General features: G+C 40.5%; 1 protein-coding gene across 1 annotated transcript in view; it reads left to right on the top strand.

Moving 5' to 3' along the window:
• csmd2 (CUB and Sushi multiple domains 2) overlaps positions 1 to 14,450 on the top strand; it is a 778,395-nt gene extending 763,945 nt beyond the window's left edge. The window contains exons 64-66 of the mRNA XM_070898713.1: positions 421 to 559; positions 9,126 to 9,309; positions 12,438 to 14,450. Coding sequence (XP_070754814.1) covers positions 421 to 559; positions 9,126 to 9,285 — 299 coding nt within the window. The 3' untranslated portion in view covers positions 9,286 to 9,309; positions 12,438 to 14,450. The remainder of the gene's footprint in view (positions 1 to 420; positions 560 to 9,125; positions 9,310 to 12,437) is intronic.
• The last annotated feature ends 5,146 nt before the right edge of the window (positions 14,451 to 19,596 follow it).

Here is a 19,596-nt window from a genome sequence, read left to right as displayed (position 1 = left end):
CAGATTGGAACTTGCAATATTTCCAATGAAACGCCCCTTATAATACAGTTGCTACTGTACATTACTGAGACCTTCTCTTACAATATGTACAGTAGCAGTAAACTGGACTGAATATATTCCAATGTGTACATCAGAAACCTATAGGAATGTAGGGTAACTTGTGACTTGGCCTTTTGGGGCTCTCCAGGAAGCTTTTAGTTTCAGTGATTTGACAGGCTATTATGGAATATGAGCTTTAACAATAATAAGGGAATTTGTGCAGATGTGCTATTCTGTAGTATTGATAAGAAGTTTTATTTTCACTAAGACTTTGGATGTTATTCCACTTCATGAGAGAGAGCCTTTTTATGAAGTTATTTTCTTTTTGTAGTTTTTTAAGCCCCATTCTTGAACATGCAAAATATTTTGTGTCTTTTTCAGATCTGAACATACGAGAACCTGGCACGGACTCAATAGGGCACCATCTTAGCACGAGCAGCAGCTCAGTGGCCATTGCCATCCTCGTGCCTTTCTTTGCCCTGATAACGGCAGGATTTATATTGTATCTCTACAAACACAGGTGAGTGCTGGATGGGCAGCTTCGGCAGGTGTCCCAATTTGATCATCCTGATTTTGATGCACCTGTTCAAATGAACCACTTTGGGAGTTCCTAGTTCACGAACAAAAATTGTAATTTGTTACTGCTAAATCGATTATCTTATTCAGGGGGAATGAGGGTGATGGGTGTAGAAATAGAAACACCACACAGTTGCAGTGGAAGATGTTTTCCTGAGTTTGAGACAGGCAAGGAGCTCTGATCTGGATGTGGACATGATGTATTTGACCTGGGAGTGCTTGATGCTGACACTGCCTGCCAAAAAAGTGGACAAATACTTATTTCAGCACTGACATTCTTCAACATGATGAGCGTTAGAAACATCCAATTATCTACTTTTTTTTACAGAATGGTATAATGTGCCTCTGGTGCTTTTAACAGACAATTTAGTGTGTTGCGAGTTGCTGTTTGGATGGATATTTATTATAAGTATGTAATGACTTTTAGAGCTGTCGCCACATTTGTTTTTGATGCTATTAATGGGAGGAATACCTTGTTAAAGGAATTTAGTCTGTCGGGATGGCGAGAGAGAGCGGTGAAGATTATAATTTCATTAGAATGACACGAGACTAGAAATTGCTGCTGGTGATAACGGCAGACAATCACACAGCGTGTTCATTAAACATTTCTCTGTCTGCTAGTTTAACTGAGGCAATAACCCATTCGAAATAAGCACGTCAATGTCTCAGTTAAAGTAATGAATAGGTGAATGTCATACAAACAGGTTAAGCCTTTGATCGACAGCCTATGGAGGTTTACTTCATCCTTCGTACATTGTGCGGTTGGTGGGAATGGGTTTTTATCCCTTTGTTGATACAATTCTGCTCGCTGAATTTCCTGTGAGGTTGGATGATGTCATATTTCCTTTATTTAAAAAAATATTTCCACAAAAAATTTGGGAATGAGTTATATTTAAAATTAAGTGACTTCACACAGACTTTGTATTCCTCCTTATAGCCATTGAGACAAAGAGGGGTTGATCTGTTAATCAACTATCCTTACTGATTTCTGCAAAGACCAGGGACAATAAGCAGTTTGTTTTCTCACTTCAATCTAGCAGTTGGCCACCTGCAAAAGAAGTCATTCTTGGGCATCCAGCGGGAGGTTATCTTCTGTGAATATGCTATTGTGAAGGACGTAGCTAGTTTGGTGGACAGGCCAAGTTACAAATCCCTGAATGGGGAAGAAGTCGGGGAGACAGCTCTCCTGCTCCGCAAACACACGGAGAAGAGACGAAGGATAAAGGGACAAAAATAAAGGCAATTGGTCCAGTTAGGTCTGGGAAGGGAGCCTGGCCTAGTGAGAGAAAGCTCATTCATCGCAAGCTCAGGGCCAGTCAACCCTGAAGGCAGATCAGGAAATGTGAAGTGAGGCCATTAGTATAAGTTATTGTGCTGTGGTTTATTATTTTCTCCTAGTCCCGAGGAAGAGATTGCAGTTAAATAAAGTAAATGAGTTAACTGTTACTTTATACTTTCACTTACTGTCTGTAAAATAAAGCAGCTTATTGTTTCGGATCAAGTCTCGTATTACTGTCAGTAATATTACTATAAGTGTTTTCAGTTTGCCAACTTAAGGATTGTAGAAGTGCGCATGCAAAAGATGCAAAATATCCATTGTGGATCACCAGGCAGTATTATTGTTACAGCCCCAGGTTACGTTATCATTTGATTAGATAATGGGAATTAGGGCACACTCCTGAACATAAGATGCGAGGACTACATGCTGGAGTGCTTAGCACCAGTGAATCTGAGAGAATACCTGAGGCAGATCCAAACATTGTGACAGATAGATTGCAAGTAATTCACAACTGAGGAAACAATCAGAATTCACCTGCAATAATGTTACTGGAGCATTTATGAACCTGCTAACCATGCAATTACTGATCGTGGCCAATTTTCCTGAGCAATGTAAAAGTCTCTAGTGCTTCTCGTTCTGATTAGCACAGCTTAAGTTTGAAATCCCACTGTGCCTAGTCGGTCCTCCAGTAACTCCTTCTGCAATTCTATTTTATTCTGACTTATAAAAGATAAAAGTCTTTATGGAAATAATTATTCCTGTGAGCAGCTGTTATTGCCCTTTTCATACAGCTTAGCATCAGCTCAAAATACATATTCACCAACTCATAAAACAGGCCAATAATATTTCAAAACTGTAAAGATGAAATTGTAATATGTGGCTCATCAGGAGGTAAATGTTAACATTTACATCCTCCTACATAGCGACTGTAATAAAATGTTTAAAAGAAATAAAACTGCAAATCTGAAATAAGAGCTGAGCAGGGCAAGGTGAGCTGCACTGCTTCTTTGTATGTGGTATTGTGAAGGAGGAATCAAACCTTATGGTCTCTAATGTATTGGCTTCATGGGGTCTTTGCTTAAGAATTCATAGCAACCCATTGCTATTAAGAACTAGTGGGTTTATTAACAATTACACTGCACATTACCAGTTCATCCACTCGGCTCACAACTGCATGCCTCATTGTGGATGACCTAGACCCAACTGACTGGGGTCTTATTGAGTCTTGTGAATATCACGTGACTGGCTAAGCCACTTACAATGCAACAGCTGTACAAACCTGTGAGCATCCTCACATGTGCATACATTACAGTCTCGGTATTCCTCCAGACTGTTCTTTTTGGGTACCTCCAGCACTCACTGTTGAAGAGGGGCCCACCTCTCTGTCTTAGTTCCTTGAGAACAATCTTGAGGGGGCCAAACAGAGAAGCAAAAATGTTCTTGTTTCACACATTTCAGCATGCCTGCTCCTCTAAGCTGGTTTAAGTATTTCAATCCTGCCACAGCATACAATTCTGTCCCTCCCCCAATCCTTTGCTCCTGTTTCCAGCGAACACACTTTTAATCAGAGCTATTTCCCACACCTGGAGCTGCAGCTGATACATTCATACTGCTGATCCCTGCAAAGTTACATGGGATCAGCAGTATGAATGTCAATTGGTGCTTGTACCTGACCAGAAAATCTATACTTGTGTGTCTATGTGTGTTCTCTGAAAGAGGAAACATAGGCCCACGTTTTAGATAGAGACTCTTTGTTGGTTCTTGTAATGTATTTGCTTCATGGGTTCTTTGCTTAAGAATTCATAGCAACACATTGCCATTAAAAACTAGTTGGTTTATTAACATCATCATCATCATCATAGGCAGTCCCTCGAAATCGAGGAAGACTTGCTTCCACTCTAAAAGTGAGTTTTCAGGTGACTGTACAGTCCAATATGGGAATTACAGTCTCTGTCACAGGTGGGACAGGCAGTGGTTGGAGGAAAGGATGGGTGGGGAGTCTGGTTTTCTGCACGCTCCTTCCGCTGTCAGCGTTTGGTTTCTGCATGCTCTCAGTGACGAGACTTGAGGTGCTCAGCGCCCTCCCGGATGCTCTTCCTCGACTTTGGGCGGTCTTGGGCCAGGGATTCCCAGGTGACGGTGGGGATGTTGCGCTTTATCAAGGAGGCTTTGAGGCATTAACAAAGGTTTAACAATCACACTACACATTACCAGTTCATCCACCAAGCTCACAACTGCATACCTCATCATGGATGACCCAGATTCAACTGACTGGGGTTTTATTGAGTTTTGTAAACATCATGTGACTGGCTAAGCCACTCACATTGCAACAGCTCTACAAGCCTGTGAGCATACTCATAGGTGCATACATTACTGTTCTGACAAAGGTTCAGTAACCAATCTATTGGTTTTGTACATCCTGACACACCTGCTGTGCATGAATAGCATTTTCTGATTTTATTTCTAATACAATTAATTGGTGCCTGTCATGTTGGGGATGTCTTATCAGCTAAGATAAATATTCATGATATTTGTAAACTTGTTACTAATTTGCATTGTGAGTATTGTAATGTAAGATTGACAAGCATGCAGGCATTCTTGAACTGGCAGCATCCAAGTCGGGCTCTGTTTGGAAAGAGTCATTTTGAGATATCACAACCTATAAACAAACATATCTTGATGCTTCTTGCATCCCTGGTTAAATACCACTGTTGTATGGAGGATTTAATCATGCCATGCTAATTGCAGGTTGAGCCTCGGGAGGTCGAGTAAATTTCTGCTGTTTTGTTGGTAACATGCTGATGTGGAGCGCATTATTCACAATGCAAAGTTCACATTTTAACACCATGTTGCGCTATTGCTCTTATACTCTTGACTTCTCAAGCATAAAATGCTATATCACAGTGATATAACCCTGACTTCAGTGGTAACACATGCCCTGGACACCTACATTAAGTTGCTTCCAGCATTTAGAGCACTTTCCCATCACGACAGCATTGGGTTTCCTTCACTCTCCGTTCCACTGTATATATTAGATTCCCCCCATGCTGGCTTTCTTTAAGTAGCTGCCTATTCGTTCTGCTGCTGTAATATCAGTTCTGAGCAGGCGTCTTTGTTAAAAGTCAAACCGTAGGAATTTGGGGAGCTACCCTTCAAATGCTCATTAACAAACAGAAAGACTATCATGCGGTGTCAGTGCATTAAAATGAGTTATACCCCTTTACTTCTGGTAGCAATTATAGCAGCACGGGCAGAATTTAGCATCTGCTGCGTTAACTGTGCTGCACAAAATGACTGCACTTCAGTGCATAATTAACTTATGTGTTAGTTTTAATGCACCAAGCAAGTTAACCCAGCATTGATTTCCTTATTCAAAATAATTTCAGCTACATGCAGACATGATGGAAATTGACAGCCAAATCTATGCCAAGTAGATTGTGTAGTTTTTACTTTACAGGTTGTGCTTTTCAAACATGGTTTTCTCATTCAAACAGCTCGATGGATTTTGTAAGGCTCTCTTATGATCTGAAATTTGTTCCTTTAGCTTTCTGCCTTCAGATGTTTGCCTTGTCGAGGAAATACAGCCCAGTTTTAATAAACAATGCTGTTGTGGTGAAACAGATACTATAAACTACTTGGGATTCCCCATAACCTTCAGGTTATTAATGCTATAAAATATTGCCTGCTAAATTGCACAGGCTTAAAATAATGAATTCATTTTATTTACAATGAAGAAGTACACAGGAACAAAAAAAAACTAGGCTGATACTATAAGAGTACAAGTACTGTTTTACAGTGCCTTCACAGTTCTTATCGAGTAATGAGTACAATCTCTTTCATTGGAAACAGCTCTTGGAATAAAGCAGTATCCTCCTATCAGGTATGGAGTCCCATAAAAATGCACAGTCAGGTAGTCTAATCTGAAGAGCCTTACGCAATCCAGTAGCACTAAAAACTACAGAACGATCCACAACTTTTATATCCTTAAGTCCTTTGAAGATGAAAGCAACAATACTATAACATGGATTCTCCTATTTCTCTAAGTTTAGACTTTACCTATGGAAGGCATTGAGAGGGATTATATATCTAAATCTACAACCAATAACTGTGAGATCTTCTACCCCCACACTCCTTTAACAAAGTCACACAATCTAATTAAAATGAGACCAAATGGCTTAATGAATGCATGGCAAATAAATCATCTTTTAGGAACCATACTTAAGAAAATAAGTGGAATCCATTTTAGATCTGAATTTTAGAACTGTTAAGCTTATATGCAAGCCTAGTTGTATTAAACGTCTATATTTGTCACATTAAAATAATATGCGTGTATAAAACAATCTGCATAAAAACACGTAACTCGCCTGTTAGCTTCAAAAATATTTCATCGTTCTCTGTCATTTACAACGATCTACTGTTTGTGGGTCTGCGATTTCTCAGGATAAATGCTAAGAGGAGATCGATGGGAAATTTTAGCTTGGCCACCAAAGTGTTAGAGTGAGCAGCATCGAGAACATTTTTTAAGAGCAAACTGATAGCATGAATAATTAACATTAACATGTTTTTTTTCGGGGGGTGTGAGTAGATATGTGTGCTTTAAAACCAAGTGCTAGGGCACCTCACCAGAGGTACCACAGAGAAGCAGACCTCCAGTTTACATCTGCAGTTCCTCATGCAATGTCTATCCATTCTATCAAGTTGAGGTGGAGATTTAAGGTCGAGTGCTAACCCAAGGACAATTGGGCGTCATCCTGAGCTGCTCTTATGCACCTTCTTGGAAATGAATCTATATTAATGACCTAGAGGAAGGGACCAAGTGTAATGTATCCAAGTTTGCTGATGATACAAAGCTAGGTATGACAATAAGCTGTGAGGAGAACACAAAGTGTCTGCAAAGAGATATAGATAGACTAAGTGAGTGGGCAGTAAGGTGGCAGATGGAATATAATGTAGGGAAATGTGAGGTTATTCACTTTGGTAGGAAGAATAGAAAAACAGCATATTTTTTAAATGGTGAGAAACTTTTAAATGTTAGTGTTCAGAGAGATTTGGGTGTCCTTGTGCAAGAAACACAGAAAGCTAGTATGGAGGTACAGCAAGCAATAAGTAAGGCAAATGGCACATTGTCCTTTATTGCAAGGGGGTTGGAGTATAAGAGTAAGGAAGTCTTGCTACAATTGTACAGGGCCTTGTTGAGACCACACCTGGAATACTGTGCACAGTTTTGGTCTCCTTATCTAAGAAATAATTTATTTGCCTTGGAGGCAGTACAATGGAGGTTCACTAGATTGATTCCTGGGATAAGAGGGCTGTCTTATGAGGAGAGATTGTGTAGAATGGGTCTATACTCTCTGGAGTTTAGAAGAATGAGAGATAATCTCATTGGAACATACAAGATTCTGAAGGGCATTGACAGAGTAGATGCTGAGAGGTTGTTTCCCCTGGCTGGAGTGTCTTGAACTAGGGGGCACAGACTCAGGATAAGGGGTAGGCCATTTAAGACAGAGATGAGGAGGAATTTCTTCACTTAGAGGGTTGTGAATCTTTGGAAATCTCTGCCCCAGAGGGCTGTGGATGCTGAGTCTCTGAATATATTCAAGGCTGAGACAGATGGATTTTTGGAGGCTAGGAGAATGAAAGGATATGGAGATCGGGCAGGAAAGTGGAGTTGAGGTCAATGATCAGCCATGATCTTATTAAATGGTGCGAGGGGCCATAGGACCTACTCCTGCTCCTATTTCTTATGTTCTTATGTTCTTAACTCTACCATTACTGACTCCATATAATTGGACTGACTCCACTCTTACTGACTGTATGAGGGATATATCTCGCCTGTATGTAAAAGACTGACTGTAATATTGCATTAATTCTATTTTGCTATAATTGGGTGCATCTGGTTATATGTAGCTGCACAGGATACACAAAAATTTTTACTTGTAACAGGATTTCTGATTATGAGGAGCATGATCACATCTATATATAGCATACATGGATTATGGGAATTAGGTACAGATGAACAGTTTTGGTCCTTTTGAATAATAGTCAGCGAGAATGAATGGGAATTGGCTTGATCCATAATAAAGTTAATTTTACTATTCCTGCTGTGTGACAAACACAATTGGTTCTCTGTATCCGACAGAAATGCTGTAAAATCCTGATCAATCCACTGGCAAGGTATGTGCTGTTAAGATAACAATTATTATAAAACATAGGTATAAAATAAGATTTTAATGTTTGTTTTCACATGCTTTTATCATTCAGTTAGTACGCCAGTCTAAACAAAAAGAGAATGCACAGAATTGAGATGATTTTAACCATCGTTGCCCAGTAAAAACATGGGCCAGTGGTCACTGGAGCAGCCCAGGCACAAACTCATCACAGTTTTAACCTGCTCAACTGTGCAAAGCCAGCAAGAGCATTTACTTGTCAAGTCCTGATGATGTCATTGGGAGCTGACTGCAATTTTAACTTGGCAAGCTGAGCGGGAAGCTGCAGTGAGTTTCCCAGCAGGCCAATCTAGTGGGGAAGAGGCCCAAAAAAAGGTAAGTTTTACATTTTAGTTTTACTTTCCGTGTGGGGCCCAAAGGAGAATGACAACTCCTCCAGGCCCCACAAGGAAAGTTTAGGCCTCCCCTATCTCCGCCCCCCACCCCCCCCCCCCCCGGCCACCCCACCACCACCCCCCAGAACAAATGGGAAATCAGCTTGTGGGATTTAAATGAGGGTCTGGAGTTAAAATGCTCCTCATTAAAATAGGCCTAATTTCTGGAGTTTCAAAATCACACCGCTGCCCACCCACCCACCCAAAATTGGTCCAAAGTTCAAATCTAGCGCATGACTTCTAGCTGCTCCCTGTGTACAGGTTAACAGTGGATGGGAGGAACTCCATGATAAAAATGGGATAATTGGGAACATTTTGTCATGGATTTCAGTCTGTGATTTATTTTCTATGGTTGGATCATGAATTAAGTATAGTAGCAGTTAATGGGAAGAGTTTGTTCCATCAGAAATGTATTCAGCGAGAATGAATGAGAACTGGATAATCCATTAAAACTCTCTACAGTGGGAGTGAATGGGAACTGATTTGTTGGAATTCCGTATATTGGGAGTGAGTGTGAAGTGTGTGCAGCTGGAACTGACTGCCTGTATGTCGCAGAGAAGTTTGCTTAAACTCTATCTGGGTAACTATGTAAATAGGTTGGAATTTGATGCTGTTCTGAATTTCTTTCAGGAAAAGGCCAAAAGTACCGTTCAACGGTTTTGCGGGCCATGAAAATACAAATGGCCGAGCAACTTTTGAAAATCCCATGTATGATCGAAATGTCCAATCATCTGACATCGTGGCCAACGAGATTGAGGTGACAGTGAGCACTGTATGCACGGCAGTATAGCACTTACTCTTTACAAAGGCATTGGTAAGTAGTGGAGGTGAATGTGGTGCACAGGCAAGCTGTTTTAAGATCATTATGTTACCCGGTCTTAGTACCTTTACTGACTCCTGACTGGGTTCACAGATGTCCTCCACTTTCTGTTGAGCAACACCTCGTGCACAGGACTACATAGCAATGTGCGCTACAATATTTTCCTTTCACAGGTGTTTCATTGACACAGATCACACCCGCTCCAATTTACTGGGCCACAGAGTACCAAAATGTGGGTGCTTTGTGACTGCAGTTACTCACACTTGAGTTCCCAATTCCAGTTTTGCAATTGCAAGAAGTTGCAAGTGGAAGCCAGGTATGCCTTCAAGTATTGAACTGAAAGGCAGCATTGTTATAGGCTTGGGAACAGCTGTCCGGAGTGACTGAGGCAGAGGGAGAGAAAATTAAAAAAAAACATTTTTTTTAAGTTTATCTATTGAAAAGGAAATGTCACCTTTGAGACCAAGATTCAAATCTAAGCAAGATTGGTGGACTGCAAGTCTCACTCTCCGCTTGCTATGGGGGTATTCAGAAAAATGAGCTTGCAATGCCTCAACCCAATTCCTCATGGGTGCAAGTGCATAAAACCAAATTGGCCATAATTCAGCACTTATTACATTGACGGTCGCATTCAGAGAGGTTACAATAATGGTTTGCCAAAGGGTATGCAGAATTCACTATGGTACAATAGGGAAGTTATCTTCTGAGGCTGCAGTTAAGGCAAATCGTCTAATTGAATACAAAGATCTTTCCTCTGCATCTACCTGACCTGTGAGGATTGGTACTGACACTGAGTGCAAGAAGTAGAAAAGCACCTCCCAGCATTCACATGCCTAATCTAACGAGCACATATTGTACCTTTCTTTAGAGAAAAGATTGCAGCAAATTAATAGCAATACTGCATGACACCCGTGATCTCATCCTTGAGTCAAACGGACTGTCCTCAATGAAAACTTAGTTTACCTCATGCTTAATTATCGAATTGCTTGGCGACAATGTTCTCTCTTATGTTTTTTTTAGTTGCACGGCCCCTTTAACTGGGGGCTGTGCGGCCGATTTAAATGTCTGCGCATGTGCATTTTTCTCATGTAAAAGCCAGTGCGGGGCCTGCGCGGGACCTCCAGGTTAACGGGAACATTGCTTGGCGGCCCAGTAAAAAGCTGGAATATAATGATTAAACAGTACTTTCAGGATTTGATCACCATCTTGAAAAATCTGATTACTTTCTACTGGCAGTGACACCCTCCGCCCTTTGTAATTCTTATTTTGTTCAAATGTGTTTTGTGCGGTTTTAAACACTTGACAGGCAAAGTGGTACCCGTCGGTATTGCTGGAGTTATTCAAATTAAAAGCACTGTGCACTTTCCCAATGAAGCAAAAATGCTTCCAGTCTTTCCAGTATTTTCCTCTTCATAATGAAGTTTAGCAAATCAAGGAAGCCGAATGAGAAAAGACCAGGGAATGCATTACCTACATATTTGGGTATTCAGTGGCAGCTTTCCTCCCCTGTGCTTGTGGATTGTGTTGGTGATCTGAATAACGTTGATGCTAATTATGTTATTTAAGTGCTATGTTGCATAGGAACAGGGCCATTCTGTCCCTCAAGCCTGTTCTGCCATTTAATAAGATCATGGCTGATCAATATCTTAATCCCATCTGCCCGCCTTGGTTCCGTAGCCCTTAATACCCTTGCCGAACACAAATCTATCCATCTTAGTTTTGAACTTTTCAGTTGACCTAGCCTCAACAGCTTTAGGGCTTTGTGTGAAGAAGTGCTTCCAGACGTCGCCCCTAAATGGCCTAACTTTAATTTTAAGGTTATGCCTCCTTATTCTGGACTACCCCACCAGAGGCTGTAGTTACTCTCTATCTATCCTATCAGCTCAATGTTGCTTTTAAAATTAATTTTATATTGCAACCTGATAAGATTCTGTTGGTTAATACCATCAATATAAAAACCTGCACTTTCTCATTGCTTACCTTGATATAATAGTGGCATGAATCACTTTTAATCAAAATGTAATGTCCTTACCATCTGATTTTATCAGGTTTTTAACCAGATACATTACACAGTAATTGCCTGTTGCCAATTAAAATTGGAACTGCCAGAGAGCCGATTGGGGGAAAAAAAATATTTCACGAAGAGATGTCTGGGGATGGGACATTTTGCTATTTTGCTAGACCAGAAGGAGAATAAAACTTCCACTGTGCCCCAGTGTGGTGCTTTCAGTTGTTGGGGAGATTCCTGCTGGTACCTCGGCCAGGGAAGCGTTACCCTTGGCAACTCACTCAGTCCCTGTTCAGAATTCCCTCCATGCAATTATGTAACCACGGTTGATCACTTCTAATACTCTTGCCGAGAATATGCAAGAGTTTCATTATGCATGTGTAGAATATGCAAATAAGGCATATCATGTGAAAGTCAGGATTTGCCTATTTTCAGGCAGAAGTGCTGCTCATTAATTCCGTGCCTTCACATTGTCAATTAAGTCTGAATAGGGATTGGACCTCTTAAAGGAACCAAGGGATTTTTTTCTTCTATGTCGGCATCTTTTTCATAAATGATGGGGTTTGTTTTTAAAGCACCACAGCCAAACTGCCCACCCCCAGCATCATCTGCACCATTTCACATCATCTGCACAATTACTTTACGTTTCTTCTGTATCCAGCTCTGTGCAGGGAAATCTGTGGAAGTTGGGTCCTGCGTAACTCATACTGACAAAATCCAAAGAGTACAAGAATTATTAAGTTATGCTACCTGAGTATAGGAAGTAAATTAATGGTGTGGAAATTTTGCAAATAACATTATCATTAGATAAATTAGATCATCATGGTTTGATTTTCAAACAGGAAAGGTTTAAAAACTCTTTGCAATGCCATTGCTCTGTGACTGATGTTAACATTGATTCATTTTAATTTCACTGAAGATTATAAAAGTTACAGATTGATTTCATCTGCATGCAGGGAGTTCAGATGGCTTCCATAATATCACCTGAGCTTGCATTGCTCTAATGGCTAGATGCTAGCCGCTTTACCAACTCCCAATCATCCAGAATTCAGTGACCTCTAAAACAGTTTGTTGACTTTCTGAATTTTCTTATCTTTGTTTTCTCTCTAAATAGAATGCTGAAGTCCAGAATCACCTCATCAGATTCTACTTTACTGCTTTTCTTCAAAGATGTAGTGACTGTGGAGAAGCTACTAGGGGTGCTGCCCTTAAAATTACTTCTATTATGAAGAGCCAGGGTTGGGGGGAGGCCAAGGATAAAGTGTGTCCAGAAATCACTACGGATAGAAACCATTTTCTCACCATGGTAACCAAGAGGGTACATCTGTGATGTTGAACTGAACGCATCACTGAGCTCAAACCCTCAAAATTCAGTGACTCCAAGTAAATCTCCAGGCTGGATGACATTTGGGCAGAGGACAAGTAAAACAATGAAGCCCATCCTCTAGCAAGGATCTAAAGTTTTGACCTGATTCTCACAAGGATCCATTTAAGCAGCAAGGCGTAATGATTCACGACAACCGACAACAGAAAATATGTGTGTTGTAAGCCTTTAAATAAAATGCTGGGATCTGGTTCTCCAGGGAAGAAGCGTACCTTGGTCCTCCCTTGTTCCTGTTTCTGGTCCTCATCAGGACTTGAGAGCTGCTTGCTTGAACCCTTTGTATTCAGTGATTTCACATTGTTGAGGATTTCTTTTCTTTGTGCTACATATAATTTCCAACACGTGCAGATAATCACACATTAATCCAGGAACTGAATGGAATCATCAGTATCTAAATTAGGTATCCTTTTAATCTTCAGTAGTAACATTTGAAACTCAGTAGGATTCATTACAATTTCCTGATAACTGTACTAGAGGCATGCATGTTTTTAAAGCTGTTTCAAGGAAGGCAACATCATTATAATCTCAATTGTGCCTTTGGCACATTTAACACAACTTTGATGTTTATTGTTATGCATCATACATTATTACACCTTTTTAACGATTTACTCATATTTGTAATGTTTCTGTTAGGTGTCCAAACTCCATCAAAGCCAAAAGCGGATGGTTTAACTTTGAAACCCCATTCCAGCTGATTTCTCCTCAAACTTGCTTTCAAGCCAAGTTCTCCTGGTGCAATCTCAAACTTCCCCCTCTCCACGAGGTAAAAAACAAAAGCCAATGAAGTACTTTTGGAGTGTAGTCTTGCTTCACCTGCACTGGCCTCTACTATAGAACAATAGCCTTCCAGTGGACACTGCCAGAGCACAGAATTTCAACTCACAAAGCAGAATATAATAGCTTCTGTTAGATAAATCTGCCATGGAAAGATATGAGGAATCTCATAATGGTGGGAATGCAGTATATTGAGGGTCCATTCAAGTGGGAATGTATTGGAGTTCCTGTCACTCTGAGAAGACATTGAAGGTCCATTCACAGTGGAAGAAATGCCAGGGATCATGTTGGAGCAGAGAGATAACAACAACAACTTTCATTTATATAGCGCCTTTAATGTAATAAAAGGTCCTAAGGCACTTCACAAGAATGTTATCAAACAAAACCTGACACTGAGCCACATAAGGAGATATTAGGACTAGAAGTTTGGCCAAAGAGGTAGATTTTAGGGAGCATCTTAAAGAAGAAGAGAGAGGTGGACAGCTTTAGGAAGAGAATACCAGAATCTAGGACCTAGGCAGCTGAAATCATGGCCGCTAATGGTGGAGTGATTAAAATAGAGGATGCTTAAGAGGCCTGAAATGGAGGAGCACAGAGATCTCGAAGTGTTATTGGGCTGGAGGAGGTTACAGAGATTGGGAGGGCCAAGGCCATACAGGGATTTGAACTCCAGGATGAAAATTTTTAAATCGAGGTGTTGCTGGACTAGAAGCCAATGCAGGTCTGCGAGTACAAGGGCGATGGGTGAACGGGACTTGGGTGCGAGTTAGGAGAGGCCCTTTTGGTGTTTGTAGATATCTAAGATTCTGTAGGTTTGAGACAATATTGGGGACCCTGATGTCATTAGAGGATGTGGAAGAACCTCGTGTCAAGTGGGAAAGTATCAGTGATTTTTTTTCCGTAATGTAGATTTTAAATGGTGGCATACTTTTCAAAAGACCTAATTTTTAAACTGTTATATTCCTGTAGATTTCTTTTAAAGATAAATCTTCTTGAATGCATTTAAAAAACACTGTTCATCAAGTTAAAAAACTGCATTTATTTAACAAGAGAAAATCTATGTTTAAGATGCATTAACTAAAAGTGACCCTGTAATTAAACATGGCTGTCATAGACACAGGACATAAAGAAGCTTGGATGTATATTTTAATGTCATCTTTTATGAATCTGCTGAAGGTATGCAGGTTTTTACAGCAAAGGTCAGTTTGTAATTGTGTGCTCATACTGCCAGCTTTTTTCCCCAAATTTCTCAGTGCTCCTGTCAGTACACGAGTTTCCTTCATTAATCAGATGTCTGGCCCATCTACAAGTGTGAGCCATTTGCTGTGGTGTCACCACATGGCATCAAGCTAATTCCTAATTGGATACAGCGTGGCTCAAGGCACGAAACTAAATGAAAAGTGAAAACAGTTGAGAGGGAACAAAACAGGAGGTAGAGAAAGAAACAGGCAGAACAGAGTGGGGTTGAGTTTCCGCTTTGGGCGCAATAAGCAATCAGGGTGCCTATTGCACTCAAGATTGAGCTGGTTTTCCGAAATGAAGTTATGGTTCAAGTTTCCACTCAAACTCATTTGCTTAATCTGAAATGCAAAATCTTCCATGAACCAGCGCAATTAGGCAGTGTTTTAGGACGTAATTCTATTTTTCCCTTGCATTAAAAAATATTCCTCGATAAGAGTGGTAAGCTGGTGCAGTTTTATTAATACAGCTGAAAATGGGTTTATCACAAAAAATAAGTATTTTTAATCAGAGTGTTTGGTACGCCACCTGTGAATAACCTGATTTTAAAAACTGAACTTGATTTTACAGAACCATGTACTAGTTTTATTGGTGTGAACTAGTCAGTTTTGTAGTAAATTCAATAGTTTTTAATATTTAAAAGGTGCGCCTTGCGGCTAAAAAAAATAAATTTTAAGAGCTTCCTCGAAAGGCCGCAAACAGACGCAATTAGCGGAAACTCGCCATGGTGATTCATTTGGCCAGTTTTGTGGGTGGGGCCAGCTTCCAGCGCGATGTTTTTTAAACCAGCACAAAAGATATCAGAAACTCGATTTGGGCTGGACATAACTTGCGTGTGAAATTCCTTGATCTTTTGCACTGCTTTGGCTGATTTTGGGTGAATTGCGCTGGAAAAACCAATGCAACCTAGCCAAAAGTCTACCCCAGAAACTGCAGTAAGAATGAAAAACAGCGAGCAATGTAACTTTATTTTTCTTGGATACATATGGCTGAGAATATTGCAAAACAAGCTGTAAAATGTATATATTTTCCCTACTTTCCTTCATATGTATGCAAGAAAATGTGCAGAGCAAAATACATAAAATGAAAGATAGAACTTTCAATGATATAACCAGGGGCAGAGGTCCCACCCATGAGCTAAATTGGGCTTACTGCCCCTGAAAGGAAGTGGAACGCAAAATCCTGCGCTCCACTTCCTCTCGGGGGCGGGACCGGGGCGCTAACCAACGCAAATTTTCCAGCACTATGCGGAGAGGTGACTGTGGAGACGCTGGCAGGTCACCCACATTATTTAAATAAGCCCCAAAGCCCAATTTTAGACCTCCTTTGCACTCAAAACCAGGTGCACAACAAATTTCTACCCCAGTATTTCACGGTATGATATCGGCGCTTATGAATCAAATGCAATTTAGCATCTGCTCAGTTCATTATGGCAATATGCATCATGGTAACATATTCTCTATTTTGTGACATTTCAATCTTTATTGTAATTCAGCGAGGATCAGTAATTTGCTCTTTGATCCGTGCAATATAATTTAAATCAGCTATCATTCAATTCTCATTTGTTGCCCTTTGTTGTATTAAGTAGTTCCAAACTATTTCCAAGGAAACCCTTATCATTTAATTGCTCGCCACCTTTTATGAAAAATCCTTAAATCCTTACCTTACCTTCAAAATGTTTTATTTCTTTTTAACAAAAACACTCATTTGAAGCAGTTACAGCAACATTAATCCTGAAATATTTTGTATTAATAATATGGCAGTTAACATTTCTTTATCATAGTCCTTTTAAATTCTTTGGTTCATTTACAGAGCCTTGTTGCTAGAATAATTCAGATTTTTAGTTCTATCAGAAGAGCAAACAAGAATAAGATTTCATTAATTTACCTTAGGTTCGGTGGAGAGCTGTTACAGGTGAAAGATGTGAAGAGACATTGGTTGTAGAATGAATCTCTTGTGTTTTTTATATATCTCCATACATTTATTTCACATGACACAACAGCCAGGATTTTCCACTTCTGGACTTGCTAGTCACAATTTTTCTCCCATTTCACTTTAATGGGAAGAAAGCCGAGAGCGAGTGAGCATAGACGTGGAAACTTGGGTCAACCTTTTCAATCTTAACTCAATTTGAAAAGGTGACTAGACTGCATTACAATGAATCAGCTGATCCCTTGGGGCCAAATGTAATGTACGAGCCTAATTTCTGTAATTATTTTTATTGTTCATTCATGGGGTATGGGCGGTACTCGAAAGGCCAGCATTTATTGCCCATCCCTAATTACCCTTGAGAAGATATTCCTTATTCATGCATTCGACAGACCCGCCCAAAGAGTTCTGGTGAAAGGCACTTTTCCCCTACATGTTTGTAAGTCTGTGCCATAATATGGTTGCAACTCTCTCTGTTTCTATGGGCTAGAATTTCCGTTGCATCGCCACCGGGTTTCTCGGCGGTATTGGTTGTTTTGGGCGAGAACCGGATCGGTGAAAATTTCCACAACTGAGTTACGCCGGTAGTTTCGAAGTATCACTGGGGAGCGGACTGCTGGCGTGTACTGTCCATAGATTGCCATCGCCCAATTTTTGGCTCAGCGGTAACCCGTACGTAAGTTGAAACATAAACACTCATGAGAAGGAGTGGTGCTGGACGGTAGGTAAGTAGCCCGACAAAGAAAGGTAAGTAAATGGGTGTTTACTAATTATTTTTAAATTCTCTTGCAGTGATAAGGGTCCTGAGAATGTTTTTCTGATTTTTTATTTTATGTTTTTTGAAAAAATATTTTTTGTGTTTTTCTCCTCCTAGGAGCTTCGGTGTTACTTTTAGTAATTATCACCCATTTTTTTTAAGAACCGCCAATTGGCCCAAGATTCCATTTTCTGCCGAGAATCAGGTTGTAAGGTCCATTTTTTTTCGCTGGGTGGAAATTTAAATTTTTTTAATGGAATTTTTTACTGGCGATAATTTGAGAATCTTAGCGGTATTTTGGGCGGCAATCTGGCGATGGCGGATTTTTTTGAAATTCTAGCCCTATATCTCTTTCTCTATTCTCTCTGCATCTCATCCTCTTCCTCTTTTTTTTCTCCCTCGCTCTCTTTCCCTCTTTCTATTTTGTGCATTGAAATGGTCTTGTGTGCAGGTGATTCATTAAACTTTGTACAACACAGATCTGTGCAATGCCTCCAGGCAAGATTAAAAGTGGGCAGGTGGATTCTTTTAAAGAAAAGCTAATCAATAGACATCTTTCAAATTGCATAATATTTTAGCAAAGGGGAAAAGCACAGTAAAAAGTTAATAACTCCTATTTTGAAGAACATCAAATAATATTGCTTGTTTCAATTAGTAATTTAGGACAACATATTTCTGAACTTTTGGGGGAAGAGGTCATCCAAGATCATATCCAGGTAATATGATTGCTCAGGAAGTAATGAATGGATCAGGGTGATATCATATCCTTGTATTTCGGATCATAGCCAAACTCTAGAATTGAACCAATCTTAGTAAAATAAATTCAATTTAAATGTTTACTTTTTTCCATAGAAAGCATTAAAGTGGGTTGTTTGTTGCACAGGGCTGAATTTTCCTTATGTTGCTGCCACTGTTTGCACCCCGGAGGGGCGGTAATGGAGGCGGCAATGGTTTCCGAGCGGTCGGCCAACTCCCAGTGTCCCGCCGGGAGATTAGTTGCCGGCTTTGTGGGGTCGTGGAGAGCACCATCCGGGAGTGTTGAGCCGACGTGCAATGCCGCTGGTTTCGAAAGCCCTTTGAAATTTGATGTGCGCTGACCCTATAGTGCCCCGTAGCATGTCGTGGTGGGACCACCTGGAAAGCCAGACGGTCCGAGCTGTCCCGGCGATGGTGAGTGATGGAATTGGTGAATGAGGTAAGTTTGATTGTTTTGTTTAGTTTTATTTTTGCGATGTAGCTTATTGTGGGGTGTTTAAGGTATTTGAATGTTATGTTTTTAGGTGCGATTTTTTTTTTGCCACAAAATCCTCTCCTAGGGCGCTCCGAGGCCGGCTCTTTAGCAACGGATTTTCAGTTGCTCAGCCGGCCTAGCGCCCTAAAAGAGGTGTGTAACACTTCCCTTAGGGCTCCGCCCCACACTCATGGCCCAGCTGATGAATTTTGCTGACTGAGGCGCAAACTGTTCCCCGGCGCAAACTTTACCGCCCCGCCGCCATTACCGCCCGCCACCAATACTACCCCGAAATGAGCAGAATCAAAAATCCAGCCCCAAATCTTTGCATCATGGGCTAAATTGCCCAAATCCTTTTGAGTTTCTGACAACAACTATAGTACTGGGGAGGTGTTAACCAGAAGCTGGGTACTTTCTCACAGATGGAGAGGGAAAATCAGTGACAAAGCTGTCTTGTAACTCCTAACAGCCAGTTCAGAGAAGCCTTGGCTTAATCTAGGGACCAGGTAACTTGCTGATCCTTTTGGTCACAATTGATTTTTCACACAGTAGAACCAAAATGGAAAAAAAATGGAGGGAGTTTACCATCAATGGTTGCAATAGAAACATAGAAACATAGAAAGTAGGTGCAGGAGTAGGCCATTCAGCCCTTCGAGCCTGCACCACCATTTAATATGATCATGGCTGATCATTCAACTTCAGTACCCAATTCCTGCTTTCTCTCCATATCTCTTGATCCCTTTAGCCATAAGGACCACATCTAACTCCCTTTTGAATATATCTAACGAACAATAGCAACCTCTCAGTCAAACATCAGTTTAACATGGATTTGTACTACATAATATTTTAAACAATGTAACTAAAAGTAGGTTTGAGATAGAACATTTAACAAAAGCAACATCCCATCTCGTACAAAACACGCTGAAGACATAGGGGACAGATCGTTACCATGCTAACTC

The sequence above is a fragment of the Pristiophorus japonicus genome, chromosome 14 (genome assembly GCF_044704955.1).
Source record: "Pristiophorus japonicus isolate sPriJap1 chromosome 14, sPriJap1.hap1, whole genome shotgun sequence".
Classification (NCBI taxonomy): domain Eukaryota; kingdom Metazoa; phylum Chordata; class Chondrichthyes; family Pristiophoridae; genus Pristiophorus; species Pristiophorus japonicus.
This window is presented reverse-complemented; position numbering and strand designations above follow the sequence as displayed.